Here is a 15,063-nt window from a genome sequence, read left to right on the forward strand (position 1 = left end):
TAACGATAAATTTACATGATCCTCGGACACGATATCGTATCGGACTTGACCAAATATTCGGTTAGTTGTAAATAATTTTCATTGTAAATAACCACTTAGCAGCAGGGGGGAAAATGACATGGACGCGGTCGTCGCTGTGTTTACCGGACGCTGACGACGCTGGGATCGACGCGCAGAAAATGTATTAAACCAAATGACGTCACCGTCGTGTAGGATGGACCGTCGTCGTTTTTTTTTTTTTACCAGGCGCTGACTACACCGGATCCGCTGAGTGCAGAAAGTAATAATTAAGCAAAATAACGATTGGACAAAATGTCGGATTCGCCCCCCCCCCCCCTGCTGCTAATCCACACGAAGACGAAGCAAGGAACCCCTAGCGTACGTTTAGCGCCGACATTTGGCGAAAATATTTAGATAGAACCCAGTCTTGTGAAAATAATCGAGAGAGTAAAATCAGGCATCCTATAATCTCACTTTAACAAAGCTCATTAATATTTTTGAGAACTTATGTGATCTCTATCGCAACATCATCTGGAGCAATGCATTTTGACGTAAAGAGTGGCGAGGTATCCCTACAGTCATGTCTCTGTCCATTAAATGGTAGTCCGTTAAAAAGTTTGGACCAGAACCACCTGTCTCTCACGTGAAGGCTGATGTATGTCTTAAGATAATGTTTGACCGCTTCATCCATAGTAGTTACGTCAACGTCTTCCCGCACGATAACGATTAGGTAGTTGGTGTTCTCTCTGAGAGACTTCTCACATGCCGTAATAAAGGTGAAGAGGGACCACTCGTCTTTTATATGTGACCCGGATAAAACGAACACAGTCCTCAGTGATATATCTATTGCTTTCAGAATATTCTCCTCTTTTGAAGCACCAGGAACAAAGTCGCGGTCAGGGAGACACAACCTATACCCAGTCTTCTCTAGCTCTGGACATAGTTCACTAATAACGAATTCTTGATCTTCATCCGAGTATGAAACGAAAGCGTGGATCCTGTTGTCATCTACCTCCTCCTCGTGTATGGAGAACTCTCTCTGTATTAGACTCCTGGTATTCGGACTTCTCTCTTGCCTACTATTATCTTTCATCGGCAAGGAATACAGAATTTTCTCCAAAAATAACTTGTTCTTGGAGTCGATATACCTTCCTCTTTTCATAAACCGCAATAGAGCTTTGTCTTTTATTTGCTTTGATGTCACACCGTGACTGATAATAACACCGAAGTTTGATTTCGATTCTTTAATCTTTTCTTGGGCGATGTTCCATGCAACTTTGAAAGTTTCATCATCTGTTATAAAATCTTCAGAAATAAGTAGAATCATTCTTTTACTGTTCCGAACGACCTGATTCAAATTTTCTTGAAACGTGAAGCCTATGACAAAATCACGAGCCATGTCGCAAACATGGAATTTATAATTCCTTCCTTCAAGGATATCCACAATGTGCTCCATGACCCAGTCTGTCAGGTTCACAGAATGAACTATGACTGCATCAACCCCCTCGTCTTTATTTGCCACGTCTTTGTCGAAAGGATGAACACCAAAGTAGATGTATATTAGAACCTTACATTCCAGTCGATATGCATAGACAATCACAAGTATTGCAATAACTAAGAGAAGGATGATTGTACTTGTAACGGTTGGGATGATCACGTGACGAAGAGAATCGAAGTCCTCTTCACACACAAACTCATCATCCGGAACTAACAAGAATTGTCTTCCTTCCTCTTTTACATCGTTACATTTTGTATCGCTCCAATCGATAATTGTGTTTTTTCGTTTTACCATCCAATCCTTCATCCAAAGAGTGCGGCAGTCACATTTAAAAGGATTGTGTTTTAGCGTCAAGTTTTCAAATTGTATTTCAGCAATATTTTCAGGCAAATACGCCAATAAGTTTGAATGGAGATACAACCTTTGCACGTTATCAAGGTTACTGGTCGCTGATGTTTCTAATTTGCTGATGCTGTTATCACTTAAATCTAGAACTTTTACGGACCCCAAGTAGTCCATGTTGCTCAATTTCTTGATATTATTTCCACTGTACCACAGCTCCAGATGACCCTGAGGCATTACATCGTGCAGTTCCGACAGGTTGCGCCATCGACAATCCACGATTATGTTTAAGTTGACAGAACGTTGGTAACAAGAACAATCTCCTGGACATCCGGACACATTTATCGGACAGTAGGTTTCTTCCGGCTTCACATCCAGCATTCTTCGTCCTCGCAGCTCTATCGGGGATTCACATATCCATTCTGTGAAATAGTATTCATCCCTTTCTATAGACTTATTCTTCAGAAGGTCATAAATGAATCGTTGGAATGAAATAATATCGCAACTGCACGATAATGGATTTCCATCGAGTTTGAAATGATAATTTTTTAACATGAGTTCAAGTTTCATTAGTCTCTGTAATGTCGTATTATGTATAAATAGATTTTCTACCCTAGCGTTCGTCAGATCAACAAGTCTGAATTTCTCCCCTTTCTTGTCAAGATCTATATCCGATCTGCTTACCGACTCAACGACTGTAAAGGCAAGTCTGTAGTATTCTATACTATCGATATAATCACCAAAGTTCCTAAATGATATAAGTGTTGACCTTAGGACAACAAGGGACAAGCTTCGAATCCAAAATATAAAATCAGGCATGGACAACAGAGGGTTATTGTTGAGATAAACAGATGTTAGAGCAATCGAATCAACCGGTAAAGCCTCTGTTTCTATGACAGAAATATTGTTGTACTCCAGACATAATACCTGCAGTTTTCCCAGTCTCCTAAATAAACCTTTCTGAAGCAATGAAATAGAATTGTTTGCTAAGTTGAGGTATGTAAGTGATTGTAAATCGTCCAAAATTCCAGTGTCCAGTTCTTTAATTTTATTTCTTTGCAGTTTAAGATACCTAAGCGTAACAAGACCATCAAATATGCCGATTGGGATTTGCTCCAGCTCATTTTCAGAAAGGTCTAAATGCTGCAGTCCGCTTATATTTCGAAATGTTTGTACTCCAACATGAACCAAGTGGTTGCTTTTGATAGTTAAAATCTGCAGATATCCATGAAAGGAAAAATTGCTTAGATCTGATATATGGTTATAGTCGAGATTGAAATAACGTCTGAATATACTAGCTGGAATATCAACACCAAATGTCTCACTGTAATGGTTTTGAAAATATCTGGTTCGAGACAAATTCCTTGGAAGTTTGTGTTCCTCTATCCTCCACGGAAAGTAGGGAGGAACAGTGAAGTTGCTGTGTGGGAGTTCTAGGGCCTGCAAATTTATTAATCGCTCCCGGAGGAAAGTAGGTAATTCTCTCCATGACATGTTCCATAAAGATACTTCTGCCAACTGAGGAAATATGTCAGAGCAAGAGAATATTTTTGTAAGGTTCTGTGGAGAATCCTGATAATTGTGGTACGCTAGTGAAACTATTTCCCGGAGTCCTTGACATTCCTTTGGCGCATCATTACATGGTTCGGAAAGTTGATTATTAAATAAACCTATGACACGCACATCCATGACCCTGGTAAATTGTTCTATACTCTCGTAACTTATGCTGCATGTTCCAACTTGTAGATACCCTATTACGTTACTGAGTTTTGGTTGTTCAAAAGATGTAAAATGTACGAGAAGTGTGTCCTTACATACAAATACCAAAATTGCGACAAATGAATCGTCGGTAAAGCTGAAGTTTTCTAAAACGCCAGTTGTGTTAACGTAGCATTCGGAGCTATTCGTTTTCTCGATAGTTATTTGTCTTGCGAAAGTTGCAAGTGGTTTTCCGTGCATATCAAAATAGCTGTAGGGATCAATGACTTTGATGTTATACTCACACTTCACTGCTGGGCACAATGATGCCAACGTTAATTTGGTGCTAGCAATAGTAAGAATAGCAAAAGTAACAATTGCCTCCATGTCATGCGAATGAACGTAACGTAATAAATCTCAATTCAGCTGTATGCAGATTTCAAGCAAAATGTGACACACGTTGATAAAAAGCAGCAATAAATGTACCTATTGAACCCTTCGCTTAACACATTCAGTCTATTCCAAAGGTTGTATCACCCTATCTTGATTCTATTCATCAAAACATTCCAAAACGTTTGATTTAATTATGTAATAACATTGTTTCTAGAATGGCTTTCCCCAAGAGTGCTTTGTTGAGAATCCACGGACACTTACGTACATGTTTAAAGAAATTACGGAATTTAGCTTATCTGATTTTTAAAAATGTATGTCCAAATTTTAAGATTTCGTATTTGATCGAATACGCTTGCTTCTATTTCAATATGTTTTGTAGCAAATAGGTGTTTACTTTTTAGTAACAGATAATTCACAATATGCTGCTCTGATTAATAGAAACAAAACCCTCGCCTGTCCACATTTTGTGCTTCGATGAATTTTGTCCTCTTTGTATGAACACTGTCATTGCACTTTTGAACACAAGTAACTTTTGAAGAACATCGAAATCAACGCACAGGTTATACTGATTCTTGATAACTCTGATTACTTCCCTTCACACCGAAGACGTTACATTAAGAAAAACAGGCTGTTGTCCTCTTGCAATAAATATGTAGACGAAATCCTCATCGCCCCCACATAACGAATTGTCCGTCGGAGTCGTTCAAAAAATGTGTTGTTTCTGGAAAAGAGAGAGAGAAACACTTATTAAGTTTACGGAAGCCTATAAATAATGTTGAAATGGGCATCAACACATGAAAGGTTATAAGGCAATTTGATTGGAATGTCTCGTTTAGTGACACTCTATGGTGGAAGGCCTAACCTGCTCTAAGCGGGAATCTAACCATGCATCTCTCTAACTGGCGGCAAATCTTTTGCGCGAGGCTTCGGATGTTTTAAGCATTGCAATTTTGCCATGTCGAAGTTGCAATTCGGCCATTCTGAAACAACGTTTGTAGTCTAGTTATCAGACACATGTCTCGCGTATTTTTCTTCATTTCGAACATTCTAAGCTGCTTTTAATTCCGAGTAAATTCTTACGGTCGCACTATTTAATACAGATCACGTAAGGAGCGCTCGCAATGATTAATTCTTTTCGCTTGCCACATGCAGAAACTTTTTAATCTGCAAGACACACTGGTTAAAAACACCGTTTCAGCTACCTAAAGATGCCAAGGTTTGATGTGGATAGGAAAAAAGCTTGAGAATATACCGACATTGATTTTCTCTCAACCACGTGACAGAGAAATCTAGAGTTTTTGCTGACCTTACTTTCCTTATCGCAGTCTGGTTATCTCAGTCCGGTCGTCTCAGTTATGGTGTCCCCGAGATAGCGAATACCTTTAAAAGACATACTGTTGTCTTCTGCTGTGTCTGACGAATTGTTGTGAAATCAAACAACAACATATATTTAACAAAACAAAATTCACTAATAAAGAAAGCTAAAGACTCAACAACTTTGAAACACACTATACAAAACCTTTTGAGAAGGACAGACACACTCACAAGAATTTGAGCTATTTGGTGTTATTGTAGAAACTACACACAACACGGCGAATTTTATCCTGTCACTAGGTAAATTTTCAGGTCAGCGTCATTAAATCTAGCTACATGTACATCGTTAATCTCAAATACTTCGTGCAGAAAGAACTGGGTAATTTCAACTGCATATTATGGCACTGACCTAACAAATTACTCAGCTACAGAGAGGATACAATTTGTGATGTTGTGCGGAACGCACTTTAACAGAAAACACTGTTCTAGACACACAGGCGATATACATCACTTTCTTCAAAAATCAAAACTGTCTTAAAGGCATCGGCAATAACCAGAAATGTATATGTCAAACCTGGTTTCTTAAAACTTTGTCAAACACCCCCAATCCACCCCCAATTAACGCAATACTTGCAATAATGCATTATCTATCATTCAACGAAGTAAAACAATCTTCCCATATGTGGAAACTTAATGTCGCCAGACTCCTTAGGCAATGTAGATCTTGGTGAGGATAATAAACCCCTAGAAAATGTTCAACTCACGGGGATAAAACTTTAAATAAAATTAAACTAATCGACGTGGAACGGGAACACCCCACCCCACCCATCTCGTCGTTTCTATTGAAGTATAATTGAATAGTATTGTTGATTTCCCTGTCCTAGTTTGTATCGACCTCTTTTGTTTCTCATGAGCCTTCAAAATACCATTCATTTAACTATTCTAGCTACAATAATGTGTGATTCTGTCCTGACTGTATCAATTCACTCCACATTTTACAAAAAATCTAAAAAAATCTTGATTGCATGAAGATTGTTTAAGAACCCTCATAACTGTTAGCATCTGAAATAAAATTGTCGTCTGAAAGGCATTCGCGCTAAGACCCCCGAGCTGGAAGCAGGTATCAAACTTGTTGTTGACCGATATGACCCAATGCAGAACACTGTGGTCAAACACAGCGAAGAATAACAAGGCATAAAGAATCAAGTTAAAAAGAAAATGGAGAATTCATAAATCAGTAATGAAACTAATATCGTTCTTTTTTCTATACTTCAAGCTGAGAAGGCAAAATTAGAGGAAGAAGTTAATGAGCAGAAAAATCGCACTATGAAAAAGAAGCTTACATTATTTTTGGTGTATATGAAAGAGAAAGTGAAAACACCAAGCAATTAATATGTGTATTTATTGAAACTGAGATAGGTAACCAATAAATATCGATTGTGGAAACCTGGTGATTTAACAGGGTTGTTGATGCACGGTTCACGGTATGTAAGTGGAGGGATTAAGTCCGGCATGAATCATATATATGGAGCAATACATCTTATTCGAGTCTAACGAGAGGGTAATCTGTTGCGAAGAAGCACAAAAACGATATCCCGAGCCTCATTAGAAGTCCATAAAATGTATCTCTAGGGTCAACAAGTTCATCCTGGTGATTTGCTAGACTTTAATACCAAGAAAGGAAATGAAGAACTTAGTTCGACGCCACGCTCCTTTATCACCGATGGCCTCATGAGCAGAGGTTTTCTCATACCATTTTCATATGCATAAAGTGTTTAATTAATCACTACGAACCAAGCAAATTTTACTCGACACTTTGACACAAAGTGATCTCTAAAGTGGTTTAAATGAACCAATCAAAGGTTCTCCTACACGAACAAATATATATCGATTAAACTGCACTTTCATTGATGTGTTTGTGATGTGTATGTCTCAAAGTGAACTTTAAAGCTGTTAAATGAACCAATCAATGTTTCTCATACACGCACAGTTACTTATCTATCGACCGCTCCGGTGGCCTAGAGGTTGGAGCGTCCTCCTCGGATACGGGAGGTAGTGGGTTCGAGCCCCGGGCGAGTCACAACAAAGACTTCTAAAAATGGTACTAACAGCTGCCTCGCTATTCGCTCAGCATTTAGAGGTTAGCGTTAGGGCTGGTCGGCCTGGTGTCAGGATAATGTGACTGGATGGGACATCATGCTACATATCTGCCGCATGATGCACCAGTGCTAGACATCATTTTAAACTGCCACACTGCAGACATCGTAGCGATATGACTGGAAACTTGTTAAAGCTACGTTAAAAATCTAAATCACACACACACACACACACACACACACACACACACACACACACACTTACTTATCTATTGATGAAACTGCACTTTCATTGATGTGTATGATATTCTTACATTGTGTTTATGACGACATACATTTGTGTATGCGTTCACGCGGAAAACAAGGAAATCTCAGCACAGGCAGCCACGGGAAATAAAAGATCTTAGCGGATTAGGACCCGTGTTTTACTGCGATGGGGTAATCTTATACAGACAGTCGCATGTGCATAATCTTCTCTCGGGGAGAATATTGCAAACTGATTTTCCTCACCAACAATACGTGTAGTACATATCTACCAAGAAACGTTGATATTAACAGTAAGAATATTGTGTCCTGGGTTTGCTAAACACATTTGTTATAACGTTTGGGGTTTGCCCTTTGGACACTGATACAAGTAGCCATTGATTGACTCTAATGTTTAAGCCAGTTTTCATCTGTATCAGGTGTGTGGCAAGTAATGCGAATACAAAACACATCAACTATTTTGTTATGTCATCAGTTAATGCCTTTGAATAAATCTCTTATGTATAAAGCTGATGTGTTTAAGCCATTTTTTTTCTGACGCGAAGTCTTGATCACTTTTCTCTTTTTCTTCTAAAAATGACAATTATAATGGCAGAACAACAGAAACCATGTTACCTGTATCTTTAAGATGGGATATCGCGAAAAGAAAAAAACTTTCTAAGCCTTTTTTTGTATCATGCCAAGGACTCAGAATGTTGTCTTCACCGCTTAATTTACAATTGAATTTTTTTACATAATACTATTATGTCGATAATGGTATATATATATATATATATATATATATATATATATATATATATATATATATATATATATATATATATATATATATATATATATGGATGCCATGTCTAGGGTTCTTATAAGAAGTTTTATTTTTCAGAGAAAATACCCCACCACACATGTACAGATAAAATGATTTCCTACGAGCATTTGTATCAAAATTAGAGCTGTCGTACTTTGGTCTAAAATTGATACTGGCATGTAAAATATCAACAGTGAGATACGGGATCGTGTTACACAGTACTGTTGTTAAATGGACTTCCTTTCTCCAACTCACTGAGTGCGTTTTATGTCTAAATACTGTACGGTATCGAAGTCATTCTTCCCTGCTGACCATATAACGAAAACAGTCGCAATGAGATTTAAAAATCAATATATACATACGTGGCAAGATATTGTTTCCAATTCCTTTACAAGCGGAACTTCACGAATATTAAACAAATATTTTAAGTTAGTATGATCTTAACATCTTTACCAGAAACTAATATACCAATTTTATCATCTTTGCCAGAAACTAATATACTAAATTTAACATCTTTGCCACAATTGTATCATCTTTGCCAGAAACTAATAAACCAATTTTAACATCTTTACAGAAAAGAAGATAACAATTTTGCAAAATATCAGTACAACGATCCCGTATATTAATGTTGACGTTTGATTATATTTTAACATGCTTATATATTTCTTATTTACATGTTGTTTTCTGCAAAAAGCTAGATAATGAAATTCGTCACCTGTATCTTGTTTGGCGCCTGCTTCACATTTTCGTAAAATAAATCCTAATTTTTCCATTTTCAATATGCCTTTCGTGGCTATTCACAATCACCTTATCATATTAATAAGTTGATTGTTTTCTTCTTTATTTAGTTTCTGTTTTTCTTTACGTTGATTAAATCAGTATATATAAACACTTATGATTAAAACATGAGAAATGGTTATACTGATGACAGTAGAGCACTACGAACACTTGGTTAGTTATGCCATTTACATGAACGCTTGGCCATTCACGCACCGGCGCATTTAAATTAATCTGAAATAGAAAGAAAGTGAATTGTCAAACCAAAAAGAGGTAATTAAAATATTGTAATACATTTACAATTGATCTAAGTCATTTGTCTTCTTTAGTAACAGTACCACCGACCATACAATTTCTCTTTGCTGTTTGACTTTAAAAGTATAACTCTCTCTCTCTCTCTCTCTCTCTCTCTCGTCCTTCGGTCGATTTGACCTAATGCTACTCTCATTCATAAGTCCAGAGAGAAAGTGGGATGACACAAACGAAAATCCTCTACGTTCGTCATTTCGTAGATTTTAGCCCGTATCTTCCTACGATGGTCTGAGAGAGAGAGAGAGAGAGACAGACAGACAGACAGAGAGAGCGGCCTTTGGACTGTTTCATATTTAATTAATAATAATCGATTTTTAGAACATTATAATATGTTTAAAAAAGAACAACAACAATGAAACATTAAGTACATCACAGCATGTGTATTATGTAACCGAGAAATTTATCGTATAATATCGACATGATTTGCAACTTTGCATCATTGATAAACACTGCAGATAAATCCCAATGAAAGTGTACACATACTTTTCTTTCTTCTACATTTCTTGATCTGTTATTCCACCACTGTTAATAATTTTATTTGTGCTTAATCTCTTATTGATATTTCTACGCTTTGTGGATAATAATGTTTCAAGTTCACGAATAATTCTCTCTCAGACAAATTCTACTAGTTTTTTTATATGTCCAAATACAGTCACAGCATTGCAGTCTCTTTGATGCAGATAACAGATACTTATTGTCACGAACACATCTTTCCACTTTTTTTATATTCGGACACCTTGCTTTTCATTGCTGGATTTGCAACAGTTGCAGTAGCGAGCTTGTCTGGAAGTTTTGTATTTTATTTTAAGTGGTTCAGTAATAAGACTTACATTATGAATACGCGTTGAATCTGGCTTCCCACCCTAACATAACTATCCAAAATATTTAAAACTGGGTAGGATGGATCAGGACGATGGATTTAGGTATTAAGCATGGTAGAAGAATGGAGTTCACCCAATGATGTCAGAGTTAAGTTGTCGAACCTTTCACCCTCTCTACTTGTTTCATAATTTAATGATATCTAATTTAATATTATGCCTCTCCATTCTTGTCCACACATGATGCAATGTTTTAATCCGTGTATTTCGCTGTATTTATAGACATTTAAGTTATAATGGCCTATATATTAAGAACTAGTCTAGTACATGCTGAAAATTGCCTGTTTCATGTTCTTTTCAGTACGAAAACAATCAAACTGAACACGTATAAAATATGGCTTGGATCCGAAGCTTCAGCAGGTTACATAATGATTCTTGCACATGCCAGAGGAAAACCAATAAAACCTATACCGCATCGTATACTTGTTTCCTGTGCATCATAATATGTGTATCAAAACAACGTTATCATGTTTCCCATATTAGCCACAATAAAATATGAAATGTCCTGTTGGTTTCTGAATAGTTCTACATGGCGTTGGAATGTTACGTATGTGTAATTTAAAATAAACCACTTCTATGTTTTTTTTTAAATAAATAAATGGCCTATATATTAACCACTAGTCCCACACATACTGAAAATCGGCCGTTTAATGTCATTGTCAGTACGAAAACAGTCAAACTAGACACGTATAAAATATGTTATTCGTGCATATTCCAGAAAAAAACCCCGACTAAAACCTATATCTCATGTTCTATTCGTTTCCTGCGCTAAATAATATGTATATTTAAAATAGTATGTTTCCCATATTAGCGACAATAAAAGATGAAACGTCCCGTTGTGCTCTGAATAATTATGCATGGTGTTAGAATGTAACATATGTGTAGTTGAAAGGAAAAACTTATTGTTGAATAAATTTTTTTTAAAAAATAATAAATAATAATAGCATTACCTCCACCACTATAATAACGCGCAGCCTTTTGTCGTAAGGCTAAATAACTCATTTATCCCGAAGACATATTGCTAATGGATAGCACACCTGCTGAATTGGTATTTCTACATACGGGAATATCATCAATTTCCCCTGGAGTCAGCTGCACTAGCTGGTTGGAGTCTTACATATAGACATGTATATGAATCAACTCTAGATGAGACCCAGCCAGCACGTTATATAAAATATTACTTTTTTAATTTTATTAATGAATACAGTGAATGGTTCACGAACTCTATATACATACTGTGTTGCATGGGTATTGCTTACACGCTTTGGCATACACATTTTGCACAATTACATTAAACTAAATTCCTTTAGAGTATTTGATTCACTACATCTTTAGATTGCTCACAGAATTTTGCTACTTGTATTGCACTGTGTAATTAATATCACCAGACACCAACATTGTTGCGTTTATAAATTATGAAACTTAATAACCCTATATCAAAGAGTGATGGTTACTCGTAGCCGTTGATTCATGTCATAACCTGTTTCAAAGAGTGATGGTTACTCGTAGCCGTTGATCCATGCCATAACCTAGATCAAAGAGTGATGGTTACTCGTAACCGTTAATCCATGGCATAACCTAGACCAAAGAGTAATGGTTACTCGTTGCCGTTGATCCATGTCATAACTTACGGATCATTGGGGAATGCAAAATTGTTATATCATATTGTGTTAGGTACCTTTAACTGCGCACACTCAGATCATTGAGGCATATAGCAATAACACTTCTGACAAATACAATGAAACTGTCACCCACCTTTGTAATAAGATACAAACACCCGACAGTCGTGTAATGTAACTTTAAAACAAGAAACATTATAACATCCCAGCATATAAGAATAACAATTATGACAGGTACAATAAAATGTTCAACCACCCCTGTGTATTTCAGCAGATAAAATATAAACGTCAGACAAACGAAATTCTTTTTAGCCTACACATATGAGTAAAACTATTTCTTTCATGACCTGTGGGGGCTCAGAACTTCTCCCAAAAACCATCAAAGATTAAGTGGACAGTCCCATAATACGCTCAGCTATGGAAACGATTTTATTTTGCGTCGATACATAAAACGTATGCAGTAGCATAGGTTTTCGCTCTAGAAACTCAATATATTTTGTATGGACATTAAGATTTTCCTAAAAATATATTTTTTTTCGAATATCATCTCAAATGTAGATTTTTAAATAAGGTGCATAAATATCCTTACCGTGAAATTTTGAGCTGGACAATATTCTAGCAAGCTTACTGTTTCCGTTGCCGCACTGTTAACTGGACGATATAGTAGACAATGCATCTTAAGTTCACACACGTAGATAACCTACGTCACCCTTAGACTGATGGATGTAACCGGATTTCACATGGTCTCTAATTATTTGGGCATTAGTTTTAAATTTAATTTAGTTATTTTGCTGCCAATGCAAGCAAACAAGATGACAAACAAATGACGAAGAAGACAAAGTAGTAAGACTAATAGTAATAGCAGACGTAATTAGAACCATTTGCAGTAATAGCAGACGTAATTAGAACCATTTGCAGTAATAGCAGACGTAATTAGAACCATTTGTGAATGTGCAGATAAAAGGTGCAATAGCATAATTTTTCAGAGAATTTGTTTTCTCTCTCTTCATCTCCCAAACCCAACACCCAACCCCAATGCAGCAGAATAATTTAAGAAGATCGCCTTGCAAAAAGAGACCGACCATATAATTTTGAGGCGGGGGTGGGAGGGATGATGAAGGGAACCAAAACTAATTGTATTAAACTTTAGGCCTCATCCCCGCAAGAGGAAAAATGCTTTAAAAGGTTTCTTGGTTTGTAGAAAAAAATAATCACTATTTCTTCCCATTTTTTCTTAAAATGGAAAAAAAGGAAAGAATAAAATTATCTTGGTTGGAAAGAAAATCCCACCTTCACACCCCGAAAATGTAATGGCTAGTCCTTTACGCAGTCTTACTGAACAAACGCGTGCATAGTATAAAAACCAATTTAGATGCGTGCCATAGTTGTCGTACGCACACTTTGTCACACGCGCACAAATACATGTCCATAGGCTATACAACCACTTTGCGAATTTGCTGAAGAAAAGGAATAAACAAATCTTTCCGATAAATATGACAACAACCTCTTAATAGACGGATGTTGCGCACTTGGTCATATTGGACTGTCTCGACCTAGTTCGGAAATGACTAAACCGGTAAACTTATTAGAGCACGTTATAGCCGGGGTAGTGGTGGTGATGGTCATGCTGAAGGCGGAAGAGGGAAGGATTATTGCGTTTTCAGTTATCTTTAGGACTACTACTACTACTACTACTACTACTACTACAAATAATAATAATAATAATAATAATAATAATAATAATGTATGTATGTATGTATGTATGTATGTATGTATGTATGTATGTATGTATGTATGTATGTATGCATGTATGTATGTGTGTATGTATGTATAAATTGTTCTACAATGAATAGATGCATTTTTTAAATTTAAAGATTTTGCGATTCTATGGGCGTACGCTATGTAACATAAAGAAGCAAAGATCTTCAAGTTTAATAAAATCAACAAATAATTTATTTCCCTATAATACAAAGCTAAAATTGAAAAGACAATTCCCGGATTATGAATTAAATTTTACATAATCCTAAATCTTCTATCTTGAGTCCAACAGTATAGAGTGTACCGAATGAATTCCATCAGCATTTTATCTGCTCATGTGGGTGATGATATTTCATTAGTGTTGAATGTATCGATGGTCAAAAATTATACAGTAAAAATGCCTTTGAATAAGTTTTCAATAATCCCAAAGTAATCAAAAAGTACAAGAAGTCAACTAACATTTCGTAAATCCAATAAATAATTTGAATAATTAATTCCTTTCAAATTATAAGTAAAAACAACTAAAAAGTGATTTTAAAAAATACTCATAAACACAATTGAAAACTTAGTTAACAAAATCTTCTTTGTATATATTCCAACTTGACCTAGGTCGGAATATAATTTTCTGAAAACTAATGTAAATGTCCAAAAATGTTATCAACACCTTCGTTTTCAGAACATGACAAACTCGTAAACAAGGTTAGGTATAGAACCCAAATGTAAGTAAATATCTATAGAAAATGACAATAGTCAGGTAGACCAAATATATACATTCAATCACGGACAAATGTCAAGCACACAAAATAAATTACATATACATTCCTAAGGTCATTCAAGAATCGTCAGTATATGCATATTTGAAGTAAGTGTGAACAAACACTGTTATTTACTTACATTTTTATCAACACTGCGTATGCGTTATACAATTTATGAATAAAATGGTATATCATGAATGTAGATATGTAGATATTTAGAGGATGATAGCAGAGGAACGATATTTAATAAAGTTTGGGCTTTTTAATCCTTTTTTATAAAACACTTGTTAACTGTACCGACAAAGCAATGGTTAACTCGAATTTCATTCGCCCCCCATGCTTTTTAAAAGTCTTTTACTGGCACTGGCCGAGCGGTTCAAAGACCCCTACCTGTTAAAATCGACCCGTAGATTCGTGTTATACAGAAAAAAAACAGGACTCTAATATTAAGTTGCACATAACGTCAAGATGTGATTCTGGTTTATTATTATCATAGTCTTTAAACCAACAATAGGATAGACCCGGTAAGACAGCAGTTTGGGTATGCAAAGGTA

The 15,063-nt window shown here is 36.1% G+C and overlaps 1 protein-coding gene across 2 annotated transcripts; it reads right to left on the minus strand.

Moving 5' to 3' along the window:
• Window positions 1-350: 350 nt before the first annotated feature.
• LOC149799993 (uncharacterized) lies at window positions 351-13,441 on the minus strand. 2 transcript variants are annotated; one of them, XM_089959526.1, is made up of 2 exons: window positions 13,287-13,441; window positions 351-4,652 (listed from the first exon to the last, which is right to left on the minus strand). In XM_089959526.1, the coding sequence occupies exon 2, from the start codon at window positions 3,923-3,925 to the stop codon at window positions 506-508; it is 3,420 nt and encodes a 1,139-aa protein (XP_089815652.1). In that variant the 5' UTR covers window positions 3,926-4,652; window positions 13,287-13,441; the 3' UTR covers window positions 351-505. The 2 variants fall into 2 exon arrangements, with proteins under 2 accessions (XP_089815652.1, XP_089815651.1); XM_089959525.1 differs by lacking the exon at window positions 13,287-13,441 and adding an exon at window positions 12,586-12,840.
• Window positions 13,442-15,063: the final 1,622 nt, after the last annotated feature.

Source organism: Sinohyriopsis cumingii, chromosome 5, assembly GCF_028554795.1.
Source record: "Sinohyriopsis cumingii isolate HCF-2022 chromosome 5, ASM2855479v2, whole genome shotgun sequence".
NCBI lineage: Eukaryota > Metazoa > Mollusca > Bivalvia > Unionida > Unionidae > Sinohyriopsis > Sinohyriopsis cumingii.

Excerpts from the sequence above, each read along its gene's own strand:
- LOC149799993 (XM_089959526.1), bottom strand. The coding sequence starts at position 3,925 with ATGGAGGCAATTGTTACTTTTGCTATTCTTACTATTGCTAGCACCAAA.